Genomic DNA, 22,672 nt, shown 5'->3' with positions numbered 1-22,672 from the left:
GATAGATTTAAGCTTATCGAAGTCCGCCTTATTCGATAATCATAATTGGTTGTTTATTCATTCTTATATTTAATTGCAAGGAATATTAATGAAGAGCTGACGTAAACATTATATTAAATATACAATAATCAAGTCTCTCATCTAAGTGGAGATTAACCTCGATTAACGCGTGTATACTGTTTTCCCTCTATATAAGAGCGTTCCGACGCGTACCTGTTAATGTTGATTGACTGACTGTCGTCGAAGAACGGTTACAAATTCCATTCCTGCTAACACATTATCTAATCTTTGAAACTTCATCATCGTCGATCATTGATTTGCTTGTCGAACGATATTCATTTGTTTGTATTTTAAATTGACGTAAAATTCATGTGATGTTATACATTAAGCAGTTTTTATTTCATTCGATATTGCTCCTCAATATTTTTACAGACTTAATCTTCATTTCGTGATACTAGGACTTTCTTATTATGCGTTTAACTTAGAAAATTTCAAGTAGATACCATCTTTCGGTGTCAGAATGAAAGCTCTTGTATTGAATTCATATGGGATTTTTGTTTTCTCACATACGTCTACTTTATGATTGATTAGAACTTTAATCAGACCAACTTTTGTCTGATATACCGCAAATCTTTCACCTGCAATTTTATAAAGTTTCATATGATTATTTTTATGTCTACAATAAGGCAATGCATGATAATCTTATATTAATGACTTATTGAACCATCTATTTCGAAATCTTAAGAAATATTGTATAAATGCAATGTTGGTAAAGATATTATGAATCATTTAAATCATTTGAAAACATGTTACAAAATAATTCATCATTTGATTTCGGATTAATAAAAACGTGATAAAAGAACACAGTTACCTATGCAGTTCCTAGGACCGTCGCTAAACGGTATAAAGTACATTGGATGTCGAGCTTTAACGTTTTCTGCAGTGAACCTTTCAGGATCGAACGTTTCCGGTGAAGGATATACGTCTGGATCATGATGAAGGCCATAAATAGGAATGATTACTCTATGTTCTTTAGGAATCGTGACATTAGTCCCACGAAACGTGTACGGCTGATTTACAACTCTAAACATTACAGTTGCCGGTGGATATTTTCTTAAAGTTTCTAGAAGAAGCAGATTACAAAAAAAATATATAACACACTATGATATAGTAAATGGCAGCCCGGGTAAAAAATGTAGATAGATTTTGTCCATGAAAAATACTAATTTTTCCTATCTTATTTAAACATTGATTTGTTTTTATCCGCAATTTTCAATAAACAGTGGAAAAATAGATTTTTCATAGTCTGGTTATATCCGCCAGGTGGAGGAAATCAGACTTTTTCTATCGATAATAATAATTATAAATAATAAATAGTAATAATAATTATAGCCTTTTTCGATTAACCCTTTTGACTGAAAACAGCGCCTATAGGCGCCCAGCTAGAACCGCTCTCTCGATGCAAATAGAGGGTATGTTCAGCAGAAACACCGCTGAGAGAGCAAATAGATTTGATTGGTCATTTGATCGCTAATCTTGAAACAGTTGTGAGATTTGACCAATCAAATGTATTTGCTCCCTCAGCGGTGTTTCTGCTGAACATTCGCAGAGTCTATAGGTGCCCGATGCGAGATGCGCTGTTGGATAAAGCGCTGTGCGATTGGCGCGTGTTTTGTTTTTGAGCATTCCGCAGTCAAAGGATTTATTAAGAAATTTTATTAATTGAATTTATCAGAGTAATACTTTTTTCAAAAATAAAAAGAATGATTTTTTCAAAATACCAAAAAATAATGCATATTTTCAAAATAGAGGATAAAATCAGCTAAAAACGAAGTAAAATAGACTAAAGCACAGCTATTGAAACAAAAACCGTCTAAATTTTTCACCTGGCGGTACTGGAAATACATAATGGCATTTATCACGTGTTTTAACTTCGATCGTGTTAATGATTACAAAAAGAACAATTTTACTCCTCTCGCTCTCGCTCACCTTGAAATACCATATGAAGGTATTTCATGTCCTTTACAGCTTCATAGGTTAACTCGCCATTGTTCTTCATAATCTCTTCCTTTATTTCTTGGCGAAGCTTATCCTGTATATCTTGATTCAATGCTAATTCGTAGAGGGCGTTGCTCATGGTCGTAGAGGAAGTTTCAAATCCAGCAACAAAGAAAATAAAAGCTTGGGCAGCAATTAAATTATCCGTGACATCTAAAAAATCAATCAAGTTAAACTAAAGTATGAAACAAATAATATTTGATTCAATCTCAGATATCTGGATACGCACCGACGTCACTCATGTTATCAGAATGTTCTTTCATATCTATAAGAAGGTCAATAAAATCATGTCTGACAATGTTATTCTGTTTTCTATGTTCTATTGTGTCCTTTATGGATTTTGTAAAGAAATCAATGACGACCCAGTCAGCCATACATTTTCCCAAAATATTATAAAGCCAGGGCATAGACTGTCGCAGAATAAACTGCAACGTCTTCATAAAACTTGTAGAAAATACTCTGATACCCATTTTTCGAAACTCGCTGTTGTCATCAGCAATCGCATCAGTCTTCAAACCAAATGCACATGTACCGATGACCTCTGTGGTAAACTTTGCTGTAATGTCTCGACATTCTATTGGTTCATTCTTTTCCGAAAGATGATCAAGATACTTTTCGAATACATCTCCGCATTCCAACAATAGATAGAACATTTGCTTCAATTTTCCGGACGTGAATACCGGAGTGAGTTTTCGACGAAGTGGTCGCCATTTCGTTTCTTTGAGCATAAACAAATTTTCGCTTAACGGATCGACTTTTGTGTTATAGTGTATGCCTCTATTTGGGAAACTCGTAAAGTCCTTTATTAATACGTCCTTAACCAATTCAGGATCACGCACTATCAGAGTAGGTAAGCTTCTGACAAATATACCGACCATGGGCTCTCCTTTGAATTGATCGTAGTATTGTTTTATTAGAATGCCAATTGGTAACTGCCCAAACGTTATTTCTTTAAAATTTCCAAAAGGAAACATAGGCTCAGGCCCGGCGACATGACGTTGTTTCCAAAAATTATAATTTCTCGTAACATAGTAGTAAAACAATATAAATACAACAGCAACGCTGCACAGTATCTCCAGTGCTGCCATTGTTGTCGTGACGGGCGTTATCCTTATCACGCTAAGGTATCTGCAAAAAATGAATTACAGATAACTCTTTGAAAAAAGATAATAGGTTTTTTGACTTATAAAATATTATTTTATCTATGGTATTAAACAATTTCTATAATCCCCGCCAGATTCTACTGGTAAGGTGAATATGTTATTCTTGTAATGCCTATCAGTGTATTTGTTGTGATGTTATGCAATAATTCATTACCATCTTAACAAATACGAATTAACAGTTAAATATGAGCAATGTTAAAGTGTTTTACTCTAATGTAAGAGAATCGACATGTTCGACACACCCAGGTCCGCCCCCTTAAGTGACAATTGCCGAATAATTATGACAATCTTTGATTCTACTCACGAGGAATGAATTCTCTACTTAACAACAATGCTTGATTATCTGACTGATACGCCAATGTGCTCAGTATCCTGACTCGGATAATACTGATGTTTTGTTCATATGTACCTTCAAGATATAAGATAGATGGGTGTAACTGGTTCGGTAATTCGGCCGCAACATGAATTCCACTTCGAGGGGACTTATAATACGTTTCGATTCGTAAGGTGATGACCCCTCAAGGTGGAGCTGATGTCGCGATCCAGTTGAGGAGTTTTATCGAAAAAGGTGACAGGCACTCGAAATTCGGTCAAAGTGTTGTCCAAACTGTTAGAAAATACAAAGTACGAAATGTGGTAAACAAAAAATACGACTGGATTCGACTCTTCCGAGCGCATCTTTTATGTTCGTACCATTTTTTTGTACAAAAAATGGTTTTCAAGATAAACATAAAAATTTACTTTTTTTCACCTGAAGAAACGCGTTAAATTCAATGTTTTTTGAAACTAAAACTTCGTTTTCTCGGCAAATACTAGACCGAATCGCTTCAAATTTAAACTATAGGTTCATGACTCCTTGGCGAAGCCTATAATGTGGATCACAATGTCGCAGCGCCATATTGTTGATAAATATTTTAATATAAAACAAAAACCGTGTTTTTCACATTTCACCCAACGAGGAAGTTTTTCATTATGAAAGTCTCATGAAATGTCCACTAAAAATGCTGGTCGTCAACGTTTGAGCAAGGTTTTAAGGAAGTTTGATCGCAATTGATTGAAAATTATAAAAGTTGTCGCGAGTTAAAAAAAGGCTGCATTGCCTCGCGCCGTTCTCGCGACGTTCGCCGCCCGCGGCCCGATTGCATATATTCATTTTCTTCAAACTGCGATTTTTCGGCTCCATGTCAACAGATTTGATTCAAATTTCGAGCGTGTATTCTCGAAGCTCTATCGAAGATAACTGTTCGATACAAAGTGTCGAGCAACATTTTATTTGAATTTTAACCAACGACGAATCGTAGTTGCATCTTGATCAGTTAATTTCTATTAGTTATAATTGTAATACTTTTTAAGCGACTGTTTTATTCAAATTGTGCAAAAGATAAAGATTCATATAGAAACAAAAAATTAGTTATAGGAGTGGAGATCTTTCAATTCTTTATTATTGCACGCTTGTTCTCACTTTCCTTTGTACTCGCACGCGCCGATGCAACTGCGATTCGTCATTGGTTAAAACTGAAATACAATGTTGCTCGACACTTTGTATCGAACAGTTATCTTCGCTAGAGCTTCGAGAATACACGCTCGAAATTTGAATCAAATCTGTTGACATGGAGCCGAATAATCGCAGTTCGAAGAAACCGAATACATGAATCCGGACCACGCGCGGCGGACGTCACAAGGACTGCGTGAGGCAATGCAGCCTTTTGTTTAACTCGCGATAACTTTTATAATTTTCAATTAATTGCGATCAAACTACGTTAAAAACTTGCTCAAATGTTAGCGACCAGCATTTTTAGGGGACATTTGATGAGACTTTCATAATGAAAAACTTCCTCGCTGGGTGAAATGTGAAAAACACGGTTTTTGTTTTGTATTAAAATATTTATCAACAATATGGCGCTGCAACATTGTGATCCACATCATAGGCTTCGCCAAAGAGTCATGGACCTATAGTTTAAATTTGAAACGCTTTGGTCGAGTATTTGCCGAGAAAATGAAGTTTTGGTTTCAAAAAAGGAATTTAACGCGTTTTTTCAGGTGAAAAAAAGTAAGTTTTTATTTTTTATCTTAAAAACCAATTTTTTTACGAAAAAATGGTTTGAATATAAAAGATGCGTCTGGACGAGCGGAATCCAGTCGTATTTTTTGTTTACCACATTTCGTACTTTGTATTTTCCACCAGTTTGAAGAACACTTTTACCGAATTTCGAGCTCCTGTCGCCTTTTCCGATAAAACTCCTCAATTCTACTCGTCACGATGAAATGCAGAAAACATTTTTTCCTTGTGTAAGATAGTAATAATAATCATACGCAAGAGTCATATATCATAGCTTAAAACAAATAAATAGATTCCTACTCGCATCCCATACCTTCCCTTCCCTGGACCGAACGATAATATACCTTTTTACAGTATCAGGTATCTTTATAGCACCAACTCGATTCACCAAGTCTTTGTCTCTTGCACCGAGAGTTCTCTCGACCGATTGTTCCCACTAACTCCTATTCTCGAAATAGTCGAAGAAAAGATGGCAATGGAGATATATAAGCATTACACAACAGGCGCATAGACAAATGATCTTAAATCTTTCTAACATTTTCGGTAAATTATAAATGTTTGGTACACAAGTGTAGTATCATAACTGTCATACCCGACCGCTACCTAGCCGACACAAAACATAGATTTGTCGATAAGACGTTTTCTGAAGGTCCTACGTCTCATTTTTATGAAGTCATATGTATACGCTTCGTGTCCAAGCGACGCCCGTTAGACATGTAATCATTTTCGTGTAAAGATAATAATCATTAATGTAATCATTCGGAAAAAATATAGTGTGAACAGCTCCGGCGAACTGCGCACGCAACCTGCCTCATTTTCTTGATATGATTCAAGGGCCTGCTGCGAGTACATGAGCCAGTCCAATATTTCGAAACCTATGTTGACACATATAAGCTGCTCCCAGCGATACTCACCAGTCGGTGACGGTTTTCCTCTAATTTCCAACAGCCGGTATCTCGCTCGTCGCTGTTATCCCAATAGTATAAAAAATCCAAAAACGGAAGTAACCCGGTATCACTATCGCTCTAATCAATCAATCACCGAAGCAGAAGTAAGGTACCCGAAGGCTTTTGAACTTTTCTTAATTAATGGAAACGTTCCTGGACTCGACGTACTTCGCCTCCTTCCCGCGCTAGTCCCGGAGCCACCGTCGTTCGGCGCTCGTCTCCTAGGAACGCTCGTGCCGGCTGGTGCCGATCGCAACCGAATTCTCCCGATTCCACGGAGTCTCACAGGGACGGCTATGCTATTATTCACGCTCAGCATTTGCGCTCCAGGATCAATTTGACCGCTTGCATTTCGTCAATTGTCGTCCTATGGAGTCTTATTTCTTCTTTCCCTTATTATCGCTTAGATATACAAGAGTGACAGTACGTCATAAGGCGAGGTCTGTGAAACCTGGATCTGTGGAACTGAATGGTAAGGCCATTACAACGAATAGAATAGCTCAAAAGTTTCACGTCACTCTCCACTTGGTTTAAACGAATTCAACGGCTAGGTGTCAAATAATAATTTCTAATAGTTTTTTAGTTCATAGAACGTTTACATAGAAACAAAATCGACAGAAGAGCTAAACATAAAATTGATCAGTTTTTGTGAGACCATGCACGTGTTATTTAGGGTTATTCTTAACTCTACACTGTCCGCCTGCTTAATCGTACATATAGAAAGGTCTTACTGGAATCGTCGCGTTAAAAGTGACAACAGTTGCATAATCCCTATTGTGTATATCAACTGTTTTTATCTTTGATTATTATAAAATAAACTGATATCGTGACGTTTGATATTTGTATCACCATGATGGTGGCATACCTTTAATTATTATTATTATTGGCAGTATTTGAAAAAGCGTCACATTCCAAGGAAGCACAACCCCTTATCAATCTTGCGTGATCAATGTAATCCACTGAGTTGTGGAATACACATAATCGATAAGTTTATTGAAAAATTACTCATTTAATTTCCGGCTTACGTATTAGATTTCTTGTTGATGATAATCGATTCTAAATTACAATCCCGAGTTGAGTTCCGACCAAACCGTACGTCATGTGAGACTTAATTGATTGTTAAGTTCAATTATATTTACGTTCGGACTCAAATAACAGATATAAGCATTAAAGAAAATGACAATGTTCATTTTTGCGTTATGTTCTATTGTAAATGTACAATACAGCTTAAACGGAATTGGACGTCGGCTATAGCCGAAATCATGCAAAATTAAGTCGGATTCGTGGTTCATTTTGTAATAAGAAAATTGTCAATTATTTCGGCCATCGCCGACATCCATGTCCCCTTAAGTAATACATGTTGATTGCTTCGTTGCGTGTAAAATAATTATCGAAGTTCACGTATGAGTATGTCAAGGTTTCTTGTTTATTTTTCATTTTGAGACACAGCTGCGCGTAACATGTGGGCGTGCCTTTATGTAAAAAGCCATGTTTGTCGCATATGCAGAATTCTAAGTAAACTACTAAGCAGACCAAGCTGAAGCATACATCGATAAGACACTCCTGTATGTTTCACGTGCATAGTCGTGCTTAAACCTAAATCCCGGATATGTGCGAGACAGTAAGTTAAACAAATATATATTTTTAATTTTCATTTAAGCATAATTCATGCGTCAACTTCCGGCTTTGAAGTCCAGTGACTTTGAAAATTGATTGAGCGCGCAAGTATGCATTTGAAATGCAATAAATTGCGCTAAATATATCCTCAATGTTTGTTTACTCTAATAATTATTTAAGTAGATGTACAAGTATGTTTATTTTTTTTAAATGTCTAAAACTATTGGCGAAAGTGACTTCCTCGTTTCTGTATGCATAGTTGCGTTCGATAAATCATGTACATACGAACTAAATTGTTTGTGAACAACGTGTTGTGTTCAGCCTGTCCTGGTCAAGACGCGCCCTGTACACATATAGTATGAGATAAGCATAAATATGAGCCAATGTGAAACATTGTATAATGCTGATAATGTATTTGTCTTGTAAACGTAAAAAACCGTATAAACTTTAAAATTCTTGTGACTATCAAAGATGGGATAATATGTTATGAATCACGTCGTCAATTTATTAGGTCAGCATGCGAGTAATTTATTTATACGTATGTGAACTGCCCTATGAAGGCGCTGCAAACGAAGAGAATAATTCGGAAATATGAAATATGGCTATAGATATATTTAGTATGTAAAATTTTTTTAAAGTTACCATATGACTCCCACAACGTTCCTACGAATTATCTTATATCGCCATGATTATATGTATATCTATCAGAAATTTTTAACACGTGACATTAATTATGATTCCCTATACTTAGCTATAGGGTAAAGTGCGTTCTATGTGTGTGTAACTATATTAAACAAAGACTGTTAAAATTGGATCTTACAATATACGACTGGTATTTCTCTATCATTGAAAGAAACATGATGGGATACTTTCAATATTAATGATTTATGATTAGTATACTAATTATGCGTGACGATCGACATGGGGCCTCGCGGTGCAAAGTGCTTTTATTTTTTCGGTAAATATTGTCTTGGTAAAAAAGCAACATTATTTTTTATGTTGACGTTTTATCGTTTGTTTATTCGAAAGAGAAATTGTCATGGGAATTAAAAGAGAATTAGAAGACGCTTAGCAATAAAAATAGGAAAACTCGTACAGAATATTATTATTAGAGAGAAGAAGCATTAGTTTACATTGAAAATGTATGTGAAAATAAAAAGATAATTTTAACCCGTTTAAATGTTTCCAGCCTTCTGTGGCGTTTTACGCGAATGTTCCAAGAAACTGGGTGGAAATGTTCATGGGAAAATCCAGTACAAGAGAGAAATTTAACCTTGCAATTGATTGTGACGATTTGGTAATTCCGTAAATACGAATGGCGAAAGATTCAAGAAATATTTATTTGAAAAATACAAATCTTGAACAATCTGAATCTTTTAGTACTGTGCGGGACCTAACAACAACAAAAACAAGAACTTAAACAGGAAGAAAATACCGAAAGTATTAAGAAATAGACTATTGATTGTTAAGCAATTATTATTTTATAAAATCGAATTGTTACCACTACTTTACATTGCACTTTACAGTGACGCTGTGCCTATTATCGCTAAGATTCTCCAAAGACTTATGGCTACGCATGCTACGAGAGTCAAGAAAATATAAATAAAAAAGTTAAGCAGCACGTGGCCTGTTGGACTTTGAGACACGATGCGATGTAAAAGTATCATAAATTCTACGAGAAACGACGAAAAACGTTAAACGAACTCGGTCAGTTCTTCGGGAGTTTTCAAGTTCCGTCTCTGCTGTTATTTCGTAAATAATATTTTTCCAGAGAAATCATTAAGTAACGCATTCCTTTTTCAATATCATCTAATTGGATAACTCCGAGCACAAGACGTTCAATTACAGCCCCAAGGTTACAGAGGGAAACGTCTGTAATATGCATATGTACATATTAAGTTAAGTATATAGGCATTCTTATTGATTTGATTACCGGGAAATTCAAAAATTAAATTGCTTAGAATTATAGTACATTAAATATGGTGAAGAAAATTCTATCTATACAGTCGTATAATTTTAATGAACTCTTACGATAGGGCATGTTTGAATGAATACATGATTGTTTTTTGTAGCAAGGTCTCAGATTTTTGACGTTAACAAATGGACCATTGTGTACAGGTGCCATGCCACCATTGGTGGTTCGGTAAATACGACGGCTCACGATTGGTCGAGTGGTAGGGATAGACCCGGACCGGTCGATGCTAAAAGGAGACGCGGGGTCAGACGCCAACCAGTTCATAGTTCGTCATCGAGCTTAACGGTTCTCCGTGGCGTGTGACAAAAAAGAAATAAAAATAAAAGGTTTACGGTCGATGTAAACAAAGAGAATCTTGAAAATTCATATTACCTCAATAAATATATTGTTGCGCCGAGGAAAAGTGGAAATACATGGTGATACGGGTGACGTGGCAGAGTCAGTTAGTTTCTACGGATCGAAAGCTACTACAAGAATAGAGTATACCGTGTAAAAATAGCTGAGCCGTGCTTCTTAGAAATTAGACGTTCGGGAAAGAGAAAGATACAGACGAGCATAAAATAAAGGAAAAATAACTGAAAAGAAAAGGCAATCAACGTAAAACACGAATAGTGTACGAAAATACCACGTAGGAAGGGGAAATAAGAGTGAGAAGAAAGCCAAATTATTAAAAGCACGACGTAAAGAATAGAAAAGGAAGGAAGCTACTATGTAAACCGTGGGTCCGGAGTACCCACCAAAGTAAGAAAAGTTCAAATTTTGTTGCTTGAATCAGAAGCCCGCAAACTGGCTCCGGAAGTGAGGATCAAGCAAATTGGCATGAGGGAGGATCTTTTATCCATCATACGGCACACGAGCAGTGACCATTTTTCCGAAGAACTTTAGCAAAGGAGACACACGGCACTGGTGGAATTAACACCCAGAGCATACTGTTCCCAAAGATAGTAGAGGGCTCTTGTTCGCTGGGCTAAACCAGGTGTTGACCGTTTTCTTTTGAAGCTTTCAAATCGTCCTCGGGACGCAGGAATACAGGGGCCTCGAAGGCTCAAGACTTCAGGTCAGGACCTTTGTTATGCCCTGGGTTGCAGCCTGCCTCGATTTGCTTGCCGCTCCGCTATTGGGTTATTGTTTAGCGGTTAGAAGATTTGCTTTACATGCTGGTATACTTCACGAGGTTGCCGTCACTTCGAATTCTACCAGAAACATTGTCAAAACAAGCAGAGTCATGGCTCCCAGCGCTGAAGAGAATCGTCAAGGTAAGAAATTGTGCAAGATACAATCGATAGTATAATAATCTTAGGGCGAGCCTTCTGCCTCAATGCCTTACTCATGGGTATATTTAAATTTGGATTATCTGTTATTTCATCAGGCATTTCCTGCACAACAAAAGTCTTTGTCTTCAGATGATTTTTAGGTGTTCCTTGTTAGATATTCGATAAACATACTTTGGAGCACTTATATGTGTGTTTTGAACAAAATTGCTTTTCTCATGGTTACATTCGTGTTCATCTAATCGTATTGGTGTGTCTGAATTTGCACGGGACAAACTTTGCATTGTTGTCATGAATGTGTATAGTTCACGAACGATATTACTATTTATTACTGAAATGCTTGACGGGCGGTACTTGCTGGACTACGATGTCGATACGTAGGCACCATTTTTCTTCTGTCTTCAAAAAATGTCCTCGCGTTTATTGTCTTTGATTTTACTGCGTCTCGCGATTGGGTCCAGAAACTTTTGCGCTTTATTATTTCGTCGAATACCTGCACATCAGCTGTTGGCTCCGAAATGATCCTGCGAAGTTAATACACATTCGACATGTACTCTGGTATTCCTATTCTTTGACTCGTTTCTTCAATTTTCTACGTACACAGAGATTCTATATTTGTTTTTGGATATATCTCGGACAATGAGTGTATCTGGTGATAATATAGGATTGTACAGCAATTGTACATCATCCGAAAGTGGTTTCACCCTAAAAATCAAATGGACCGACTAATACAATATTTCCACTCAAATGTATTATTTGTTGCTTATACTAGACAATGTTACTAGTGTTTTGGAGAATTTCTATTTTAATATCGTGAAAAACATCTATGTGAGAGTATCAAACGTGTATTCGTTTGGGACCCTAGAAGTCCTTGAGAGAACTGGTCGACGATGTATAAATACCACTTGTGAAATATGAAAGGGAGGAAAGAGCCGGTTTTGGAGGCGCAAGGAGTAACAGAATGCGTCAAGCGCAATTGTTAGGGCTTCAATTTTAGTATTGGATATCAACAAATCGAAAAGTAATAGAAAGAAAATTCTAGTAAGACGAATAGAAATATGTGAAAAAGTTGTCATGCCCAACCCAATGTCAATGTTTTTACGTCTGCCACGTATGACCTACATACAAAAAATGTCTGAATATCCTAAAATACTAATACGAATATAACAATATTTTAAGTTTAACACGAATTCAAAAAGAGATTCTTAATTTAGTGATACAGACGGATATAAGACTTGCTTGTTATTTCTCGATTCTGATTCTATTGGGTATTTTAGTACGTAAAAGAGATCTAGTCTGCTTATTTAAGAACGCATCTGCCAATATGGAACCTCGAAGTCCGTCTTTATTGCCATGCATATCGCATAGCGAGTCGTGAAAATGGCGAACCAGCCCGCGTGAGCAGCGACGTTATGCTGTGCATGTACCGTTTGTAAACACAGGCTGTAGTAGCTTCGTCCTTATTCAACGCGCGGATATGACGTAGGCAGAAGATTTTAGTCAGCTGTAGGATCGACCGCGCCCTCCTGCCTCGACCAATGGCACGGCGACTACTTTCGAGGCCTGCAGCCATAATACGTCCCGCGTGTATATGTAAATCGTCGAACAACGTTGGAAAGTGTCGTATGTCCCCCATGCAATGGCCTACGAAAATATTCCTATTTCTGTTCCCACTCTGCCAGAATACCTCCCGCAACTGCCGATGTTTATGTCCCATTGATTCAAGAATTTTCGACTTTTTTTTTATCTTTCATAAATTTAGAAGCAAACTTGTTTTTCGTGAGGAATACTTGATTTATATACTTGAGCTCGTAAATAATGAATTTTGCACAAGCGCCATTTTGGCAACAGCAAGCTTTCATGCTAAATTCAATCTAAATGACTTAATCATTCGGCCAGAATTTTCGTGTACGTAGGCACGTATGCGTATATCGTGTCCAAGTTCTTTTCTGCGATAACAAAGTTATACAGTACGCCCACGTATTGTTGTAAGGTGATAACGGAAAATGGAATATTGAAGGACACGAATTTTGAGGCAGGGACAAAGAAAATTAATTACGTGGACACATTATTTGGAACTCCACCTGTTAGATATTTGTAAATGTCATATGTTTTTCGAACTTAATCTTTCGTAAAATTTAATAAATTTTTAACTCAGTTGCTTCGGTAGTTTTATCGAAACGTTGAATAAAAACATTTGCATGCACAAGTACATATTTCTATTTGCGATAACGATTGCTCGAACCGTTTTAGTGATTGTAGTGATTGATCAATTTTTATGAATAAAACAGGATATGTAGTTGTTTGCGTTTATTTTGTCATATACCGTGAAAATAATTTCGCTTGCAATTGGCGTGAGAAGCGGGAGCCACTTTAAAGCTGTTATGTGGCCTTCGTTTGCATTATAAGTTTTAAAAACTAGAGACTTCTATATAATTCGAGGCCATAACAACAATTGAGGAGTAGGTGTAATCGAAGTCGCTGGCGGTACAAGATTAGGAGCAGCGATATTGGCTTAATTTTCTACATCGTATTTTCTCAGAAATGAAATCTGATCGAAAAAAATTTCATTTTGCAATTCCTATCAGGTTTTGATTCCCATCAGGAATCATCTTGCTCCGAATTATACATACCAACATTTTCGTTTCACCCTGTATAACGGTCTCAACGTTTTTTTTGAAATCAGCATGTTACGAATAAACATTGAAGTTCATTAGAATATATTGTTTACTTTATGAAGCAGAAAAAAATTATAAAGCAATTGGAATCCTCTTGTTTCACAATATCCTGCATATTCAAGCTATAGTCTCCTGCTAGTTTTAAGTCATTGTTATATGGCGCATGTGTGCAAAGTAACAACTTTAGATACGAGAAAATATTGAGCAACCGTGCAAATAACCGTATTAAGCTTAATTTTGTATTATTTTGTCAAGATATTGATACTTCTTATTCAGTAAAATATTGGCATTCCACGGAAACAACATTTATTCACATAGTTTATCCATATAGATGGATGAAAAGAAAACAGTAATGATTACCAGCCTGGTTAGCAGCGAATCTCAGGTAGAATGTAAAATAAGTGAAAAATAGCGTAGAATAGTAAGTAATGATTATTTACAAGACAATTTATCATTACCGTTCTCAAGTTAATTATTAATTAATGGGTTGGTTGGTGAAAAATGTTTTCCCGTAGAATGGGACGCGTTGCTAACCAGAACTGTTTGCTTTCATCTGTCATACCAGTTATCCAATAATACAATATAGATATTTATAAGCTACAATACTTAATATAGAAACTTTTAGGAAGAAAAAACCTTACGTAAAAACTTGTACGTTTTCTGTTATGTACGTTAAACCTGGTCATCAACCTCGGTCAAGCTAGTACAGTCACACAGAAAAATGCAATAAAAAGCTATATCATAATTCATGGCTTCTTTAATGCCTTATTGTCGAATTTAACGCTCTTTATTTTTTTATTCTTGTGCAAGTGCTAGGTCGATTTCATGGTACTACCACCATAAAAAGGCAAAACACAAAAGCAGAATGCATAGAAATTAGAGGATATTTGAAGGCTGCAAAAAAATATTAAAAAAACATTATTTGCATTACTGATTTTGCGAAAAACTACCAATATATCCCATTACGGGATGGAGCATTGAATTCGGCATTAGTATACTAGTTTATAAATTAATGGGACAAATTTTACTTACAGATCTATAAGGGTCAGGGGTATCTTAGTAGAATTTATTTCTCTTAATCTTCGTTGATTTATAGAATGCGAAATGACAGTTTATCAATGCTAGCTTGAACGAGGTCATTGAAATTCCAATGTCATTAATGAATTTTGAAAATGGCAAATAAATTTTATAATGTACAGTTATTCCGTATTTACTTTTTCCCTGTCCCTCAAAATCTTACATGTTTCTTTGTTCTCAAAAACGTTAGATCCGTAGCTGTAGCTATCTGCAACACTTCACTTTGCCTGTTAATTATACGACGAATGACCTTCCAATCTCTCACTCTTCTATTATCATACGGTGCTGTTCGTAATGGTAAAGTAATTTCTGTAAAGTTCTTTTCACGTTACGAAGCGACACGGCACGATTTTGTCGTCCATTCCGTGACTGTGCTGCCACTTGACTGAGGCACAGTTCGTCCAATACTCCATTTTGATTGGCTCTTCCTCTTCAGGAGTCTGGGGACTATGACCCGTTAGTCTCAGACAAAACATTGTGCCTTGCGCCAGTCAAACTTTGCAAAGCACACTCTCGCCTTTACCAGAACGAAATTATTATTATTATTTAGATTATATTATACAATGCGTTTGTCACATTCCAGGCAGGCGCTTAAAGGCTAACAATGTGTTAGCGGTACGTAGAAAATAATCACCTGATGTTTCTTATGGCTAGGGGCCTGAGCGATAAAACTGAAAATAATAGTAAGCAGTGCTGCCAACGCAAAAGTCCCTGCAAGCAGGGAATAGTATATGGTTCGTATGGCTTACACTACTAGGAGCAGAAGTCACACGATCAAAAATTATCCTACTGTTGTTATTCATAAGTTAACTTAAACATATTTGATCGAAGTAAATGAAGTTATACATAACCTCTATTCTCCTATGATCATTGTATTTAGATTCTAAACTTTCGTCGATAAGGGATTTGCAAAATTACTTTTGTTAATACATATCTTCTGTATTATGCGTACAAGACTTAATACTGTCTAAGTTGTTATCTAGAACAATGTTAGATTAAAATAGCAAAGCTTTTCGTTTTATATCGTCTAATTCAGACTCGACGTTGTAATCTCATATAACTCCACGATTCTATTGCAGTTTATTGATTTTCGATAATCGTCGAAATTGTAGAACATCCGTCCTAATTATATCATGACGGCATATAAACTGCTGTGTTTGCTTGGCGTACGTGGGGTTAGATAAGAGCCTTGATAAGGTTATGTCCTCATATCTATATCCAAGAGGCTTGGCTGTAGGCAGTCGCGTGAAAAATACCAAAAGGAAAGTGTCTTGTATTTCTCGCTGATTAACGTGTCGCGTCCGCTTGTGTATTTGTTTTTCGAACTTTCAAAAGTGGTATTTCCGATTTTACGCTATTTATTAAATATATGTAAATCTGTTGAGTAGTGGACGTTAGTGCAGACGTTGAAAAATATAATGTTGTTGAACTCTTGAGGATTTTATTGAAAATCGATTCCAAAATTACTCAGCTATTCAGAAAGGTCATATTGTACTGTTATTCGAGATTTGGATATTCGCTGAGTAATCGAAAGTATAAAAACTGGGGGAATATTCAATCGGATCGGATCCTTTGTGAAAGGAAAAACGGCATTGGGAATCAATAGGAAACACGTGCTTACGTCAGCCTCTCCTTCGGCCGACGGCTGACTAGGTGTAAGCTGACGTACGACTGTCAGCCGTTAGGTCGTCGGCCAAAGAAAACACGGACTCTAAATATAAGGTCATCGGTTATAGTTAACGTGGCATCAGTCCATAACAAGCATTCGCTTTACTCGCACGTGTCCGCCGGGGAAGCTTCACACACGCGATACGTTAATTAACTATCGAGATGTGCGTCATTGGTAAGATTTTTTTACCTCTTTATAATAATTACTTTTTTTTACAAGATTTCAAGAATTATATTGATTGAGCTATTATCATTGGAGCGGATTTCAGTTAATGATCAATAAAGATTGAGAGAAGTTATTTATATCTATAATTGCAGTCTTAAATGCTTGATCGATTTATGAACTTCGAGGTTATACATTGTAAAATTATTTGATATCGATTATGTTCGGCGCCAAGTTGGAAAATGGCATGACTTGCATAAGGAAATTTACGAAATTACTAGTGTTGTATCATACTGAGTAGGATATGACAAAAATAACTGTTATTGTTAGACGTTTTCCTGCTGGAGAAGTGACGCGTCATGAACAATTGGGAAAAAAGTTCTTGTTTTTGAAAAATAAAGTGGCAGAGCTTGACACGAGTCGCATTTCAATATGACTCAGCAGGAAAAAACTCAAATTATTCGAGATTAGATTAAAACTAGTATTTTTTTCACATTGAGCGCACCTAACCTCAAATTTAAAAATTCTTGACATTACTTTTTCATATATATTTAATATACGATATACAAATAAGATATTGTTGAATATCCGCCATATGAACGTTGAACGTTTTCCAAAATAGTTGCTAGAGGCAGCCAAGCCCCTTAAGGATTTAGTTTATCACGTAAATTGTATTCGATTCTCATACTAATTATATTAATTATATAAAAGTATTACTGCTCTGATCCTTAAATCCTGTGTTTATAATAAATACAGTTGAACGCAAGGATAGATAGTGCGTTAGCTGAAAAGTGAAATTGAAAAAAAAGCGTTAATTAAACTTTTGCAAATTACCAAATCATATCACGAGCTTGGAATCGGGATGTTGTTAATATTTCCTCTAGTTTGTCCGTTTTGTGTCGTATATGTCGTATTAAATAAAAAAAAAATGAGCAAAGAGCATAAAGCATGTGATGACAAGGAAAGTACTTTATGAAAGTCTAATAGAAGAAAGTCTGTAGAAGCTTTTTAGAGAGAAGTCAACAATTTTGATAAGATACATGATTATAAACATGATGCAAAGTTTCCTATATTTAACGCAACCATGATAATCGGTGTAATTAAGAAACGTCCAAGGTCTCGATTTCATTTTCGCTGATTAACAGTTTTTGCACATTGGTATGAAATATTAATCTACAGACACGTGTTACCTCGTATCGTAATTTGTTCACTTGTGATTGGGGCAACTTATCACGTGGTTATGAAAGTCGCGTGAATGTTTTTGCACGTTTAAGATATCTCAGTTTTTTTTTTGCGTCACGTGCATTAATCAGAGCTGAATCAGCCGTGCCCGTGTTAATTAGCAAATTTTCTTTCTTCATTTGATCCATCGCGCTTAGCCACACATTTGATAATCAGTACTAATCCTACTGAAAGCATTAGGGTGGGGTCGACAATAATAACAAAGATACTATATCAAATACGATAATAATGTAAAAAGTTATTATATACAAAGATTTGGATTATTTTAATTATCTTTCACGTATCATTATCAATAATTTTGGCCCCTTACTGTTATCCAACGGTCAGTTAATTAACTGTGACTGTGACCTGGTTTTGTCTATTATCTGATATCAATAACTTATGTCCATTGTCTTACGTGTCATCTATTTTATTTTGCAGACCCAAGTCAGGAGATGACGGTGAGGACTTCCGGAATAATTAAGCCGCCTCGAAAGTTTGCCGGAGTGGTCATTGCCACTACCGGCCTTCCAGCACGTGGAAAAAGTCAGATCGCTATAAATCTGTCACGCAGATTGAACTGGAGCGGCGAATCAGCCAAAGGTACGTGTTTCTTGCAAGTGAAAAGTGAAAGGTGTTTTCATTTGAAATTAACGGAATTAATAATATCCTTGTCCTAGTTAGTTTGTCAACTTTCGATAAGTATTTTTCTTCCGCGTTTCTGATTGATCTATTTTGATCTTGTGAAAGAAATATATATATATATGTATATGCATATATCGCTTATAGTGACCCAACTCACTGCAATTGTACTGTCACACCTCCTTTAGTTACATAATATATCTGCACGAACCGTGATACAGACTCTGGAACGTTGCATGCAGTAACTGAAATGAATAAATGTTTAGAAAGAAAATATATGAAAAAGAAACTCGCGTGTCTTTAGGAAACAAACTTGCAAACTGCATTTCATCATTTTAATACGTAATATATTGTTAGAATGGCACAATTATATTCGTACTTTAGCATTGCATTCGTTCATGCTTTGAATAATAAAATTTTATTGATTGCAGTGATGCGAGTTAGTGACTACAGAAGAAAAAGACTGGAACTTTATGCATCTCATGAACTCTTTCAACCAGATCATGCTGCAAACTCTGGCCTACGAGCTCTTGCGCGAAGGGATGCAATCCACGATTGCGCAGCCTGGCTCGCTTCTGGTAATACGATAGCTGTAAGTATCAGGAAAACCTATTTGGTTAAGACTTAATAGTTTTAGGGATGTTTGTAAGTGTCATTATCATAACGAACCATTTTATTTTTCGCCACGAAGATTCTTGACGCAACATTAGTTACCCACGAGCAGCGCGTCGAAGTCTTTGACTACTTTTACGGCCAGCTTGGATACCGTGTACTGTTCATCGAATGCGTCTGCGATGACCCAGCTGTACTCGAGCAAAATTATGAGGAAATCGTGAAAAATAGCACGGACTACGCCGGCATGGATCCAGCAGCTGCGATCGAAGACATTCGCCTCAAAGTAGCTCATTATGTTCAAGCTTATGAACCCATGCATGAGAAGACCTATCCGAAGATCAAGATCGATACTGCTACTATGGAGATCACTGCTCAGAAAGTTACCGGACACGTCGAGACCCATGCTCTTGGTATTCTAGGAAGCATTGCTCTGAAGCCGCATACACTATACTTTTCACGGGTAAGCTCACGTTGGCATTTAGTATTGTGATATATTTAAGGTTATAGTTATTTCGTTTACTATACTTTCAATAATATAGTGGAATCGCTTTCTCGATCCATTCATTTTCATATTTTGTTGTAATTTTCTTCAGGGTATTTTTTGATCTGTTGAATCTCTTTCGTGTAGCATGGGGAAAGCGAGTACAACGTCCTTGGCAGGATCGGAGGCGATGCTGTACTCAGCGCCCGTGGTGAACGTTATGCTCAGGCTTTAGCATCGCGCATAAATTCCATGCATATTCCGGACCTTCGTGTGCTGACCAGTCGCTTGCGCAGAACTATAGCCACGGCTAGGGGCGTTGAGGCACCGCAGGAACACGTTGCAGCGCTCAATGAGCTCGATGCTGGAGTCTGCGAAGGTCTTTCCTATGAGGAGATGCAAGAACAGTATCCCCAGGTAATTAGTTTCCTAGGACAGATATTGGGAACGTTAAATATTTTTATTTTGAATAGACAAACACAATAGAGAACGTCACCTTGTTTCAAGTCTCATTGCAGGTGTTGAAGATCATTCAATATGGCAACACTAATTGTTAAGATAGATTTAATGTTGCTTACGACGAAAGACAGATCGGATATGACTTGTACAATAATATTACATGCATTTCGATTAGCAGATTGAGAGAAATTAGTGAAGAGTCAAAGTTTTCTTCTCACTATTCGTATCTTAGATTTATATCTAATAAAGAAGCTTTTTACTTTAATTCAATTTAATAATCCGTTGTACTTTTGTTTAAGGAATTCGCATGGCGCGATCAAGATAAACTGCGATATCGTTATCCATGGGGCGAAAGTTACATTGATATAATGCAACGCGTCGAGTCAGTAATTGCGGAATTGCAACAAGCAAACAACATTTTGGTTGTGTCACATCAGGCCGTGTTACGTTGTATCTTGGGTTTCTTCATGGATAAGACTCCAGAGGAACTGCCGTACATGGACGTTCCACTGCACACAATTATTCGTATTACCAGCCAAGGATACAATTATAAACTGGAGTTCATTAAACTGCCAATTGAATGCGTCAATACAACCAGGACAAAACCGAAGAATTGCAGTCCCAATAGAACTGCCGATGATGCTCTACTCACTGTGCCAGCACATTATGATATTCCGGATCCCTGGCGTAATCCTGGAAACGGTCCTACGCTCGTTCAGCAACACTGATCGTTACAAGGATGATGCAATTATAATTAATAGCAAGCAGGAAGAGCTTCGGAATTGATGCAATATCGTGGAAACAATTTCTTACAAAATTTGAAGAAGCGTCTGGTTATAGATAATATTTCGTTCTACAGGAAACATTGGAAAATCTCTTTTTGAAGATACTACGAATTTTAAATGACGATGCTATGGATGAAATGTTACGCGATAATGACTTTGTTCTAGAATCCTCTTGGATTTCGAAATATTGTATTTCTCTTTGGACTTTTGGAATGTGGCCAGGTAGGCCAGGGTATTGAAGTATACTATTGGCGTCGCGTCGCATCTGTGCTAAGTAGGCACACAACTTGGAAAGTTTGTTGCTTCTACTTAACATTCAAGTGAATATATTGTTATGCATAATCCGAAAATTCATAGCCCACGTGAACGATTAATTTTCTGGAGATGTCATCAAAATTATTCTTAAATCGTGCGCCAAAATTCTTCAGCTACTTACGAGAGTCATTTGAGTGTGAGCCCAACGGCTGGTTGGATTTATATGTCCTGTTATTGCGAATACATATTTACATGTTTATTCAGGCTGAAATTTTCCGTTTCCAAGTAACGAATCGAGTGATCAGAGCGCAAGCGAGTAGTCTCTTTAGAAAGAATGTTTGTTGAATTGGAAGACTGTTAGGTGTCTTTTGAAATCGTTACGATTAAATACTCGCATAAACAAGTTTATATCAAGAAATAATCTCGATTATCCGATATTTTAATTTCATGACAACACCATGATGCCCGCTACCAGAGCCCTCTACACATATTCAGTATATGATATTTATAGATTCTACAAAAATATTTAATAATTCACGTTAATCTTATAAAGTACGTGTATTTTATCGCGAATAGTGGTCAGCCATGAAAAGTTAATTATGAAACGTCTAGATTTGATTTTGCATGAATTTTTTTTAATCATGCCAACGGTTTTTTTTTAATATACGATACAGCTACGTTCAACATGGGTTGTTGGTATTTACGATGATTAGAAGTAGGATCGATCCGCTACTTGCAATGTTGCAGAATAATTGTTATTTGTTTGTCTGCATCTGTCCGTTTTACAAGATCTCGAAAAGGGCACGGCTGTATCGTTGTAGGTTTTGTCGTAAGGAATGCTTCACAAAAGCCATCTGGCTGGCAAAAGCATATTGAGGATAATGAAAAAGGAAAGTATATTTATTGTGCATAGGTTAAGAGCATAAATCATATTTTTAGAATTTGTCGTCGAATCGTCGTATTCGACTTGGCACCGTGCATTTTTTGCCTGCGTAATCATAAATACTTCAAGCTCTAAGCTACCAATTAGACTTAAGGATGTTTAAGAGAAACCGCATAAACGTGCATAATAATTCATTAGAAAAAGGCGTTTATTATTAATACATGGATGGGAAGTATTGAAGTAGACGTATAGAGCTTACTGTAAGTTTGGAAACGAGTAAAATTACTTATATTGCAAGAGGCATCATATTTATTTCTATTGCATTTTTATGCATAGTCATGGCCCTGCATATTGGGAATAATTAGGGCAATTTTTCTTATGAGTGATTACTTTTTGTCTCTTTTTTCTACTTTGTATTTTACCTAAACGGGTTATTCATTGCAGGTTTTACACGCAATTTTCAATTGAAAACCGTTTTATTGTTTATTATTTTATATTTACGCGAACGCGCAACAAAATACTTAGAATTGTATGTACAAGAGAGACTACAATGTTAAGTCGAATAGACTGTGTACTGCTTTTTTTATTATAAAGTATAAATAAACATTTTTTTATTAAAAAAAGTATCCTGTTTGATATTTTTCACTGTAGAGAA

At 36.4% G+C, this 22,672-nt stretch overlaps 2 protein-coding genes across 9 annotated transcripts; one reads left to right on the top strand and one right to left on the bottom strand.

The window, feature by feature from the left end:
• Positions 1-366: 366 nt before the first annotated feature.
• LOC107269319 (probable cytochrome P450 6a13) lies at positions 367-15,255 on the bottom strand. 6 transcript variants are annotated; one of them, XM_025086592.1, is made up of 5 exons: positions 14,983-15,252; positions 2,288-3,186; positions 1,990-2,211; positions 872-1,123; positions 367-638 (listed from the first exon to the last, which is right to left on the bottom strand). In XM_025086592.1, the coding sequence occupies exons 2-5, from the start codon at positions 3,144-3,146 to the stop codon at positions 469-471; spliced, it is 1,503 nt and encodes a 500-aa protein (XP_024942360.1). In that variant the 5' UTR covers positions 3,147-3,186; positions 14,983-15,252; the 3' UTR covers positions 367-468. The 6 variants fall into 6 exon arrangements, with proteins under 6 accessions (XP_024942360.1, XP_015598515.1, XP_015598518.1 ...); XM_015743029.2 differs by having other exon boundaries at positions 15,009-15,251; XM_015743032.2 differs by lacking the exon at positions 14,983-15,252 and adding an exon at positions 14,801-14,957.
• Positions 7,589-22,640, top strand: LOC107269318 (6-phosphofructo-2-kinase/fructose-2,6-bisphosphatase). 3 transcript variants are annotated; one of them, XM_015743027.2, is made up of 9 exons: positions 7,589-7,848; positions 9,034-9,284; positions 9,371-9,742; positions 9,963-11,075; positions 18,339-18,500; positions 18,971-19,131; positions 19,231-19,614; positions 19,783-20,052; positions 20,394-22,640. In XM_015743027.2, exons 4-9 carry the CDS (start codon positions 10,892-10,894, stop codon positions 20,820-20,822), a joined length of 1,590 nt encoding a protein of 529 aa, XP_015598513.1. In that variant the 5' UTR covers positions 7,589-7,848; positions 9,034-9,284; positions 9,371-9,742; positions 9,963-10,891; the 3' UTR covers positions 20,823-22,640. The 3 variants fall into 3 exon arrangements, with proteins under 3 accessions (XP_015598513.1, XP_024942359.1, XP_015598514.1); XM_025086591.1 differs by lacking the exons at positions 7,589-7,848; positions 9,034-9,284; positions 9,371-9,742 and adding an exon at positions 15,429-15,579 and having other exon boundaries at positions 10,940-11,075; XM_015743028.2 differs by lacking the exons at positions 7,589-7,848; positions 9,034-9,284; positions 9,371-9,742; positions 9,963-11,075 and adding an exon at positions 16,101-16,688.
• Positions 22,641-22,672: the final 32 nt, after the last annotated feature.

The sequence above is a fragment of the Cephus cinctus genome, unplaced genomic scaffold (assembly GCF_000341935.2).
Source record: "Cephus cinctus unplaced genomic scaffold, Ccin1 Ccin1_scaffold0631, whole genome shotgun sequence".
NCBI lineage: Eukaryota > Metazoa > Arthropoda > Insecta > Hymenoptera > Cephidae > Cephus > Cephus cinctus.
The sequence above is the reverse complement of the archived record's forward strand: the minus strand, read 5'-3'. Positions and strand labels throughout refer to the sequence as shown.

Bases quoted from the DNA above. Each gene is read 5' to 3' on its own strand.
- LOC107269319 (XM_025086592.1), bottom strand. From the start codon at position 3,146: ATGGCAGCACTGGAGATACTGTGCAGCGTTGCTGTTGTATTTATATTG. The intron at 1,124-1,989 runs GTGAGCGAGAGC...TGCTTCTTCTAG, and splicing joins CCTTCATATGGTATTTCAAG to AAACTTTAAGAAAATATCCA. The intron at 639-871 runs GTAACTGTGTTC...ATAAAATTGCAG, and splicing joins CGGTCCTAGGAACTGCATAG to GTGAAAGATTTGCGGTATAT.
- LOC107269318 (XM_015743027.2), top strand. From the start codon at position 10,892: ATGCCCTGGGTTGCAGCCTGCCTCGATTTGCTTGCCGCTCCGCTATTG. The intron at 11,076-18,338 runs GTAAGAAATTGT...TTTATTTTGCAG, and splicing joins CGCTGAAGAGAATCGTCAAG to ACCCAAGTCAGGAGATGACG. The intron at 18,501-18,970 runs GTACGTGTTTCT...TATTGATTGCAG, and splicing joins GAGCGGCGAATCAGCCAAAG to TGATGCGAGTTAGTGACTAC.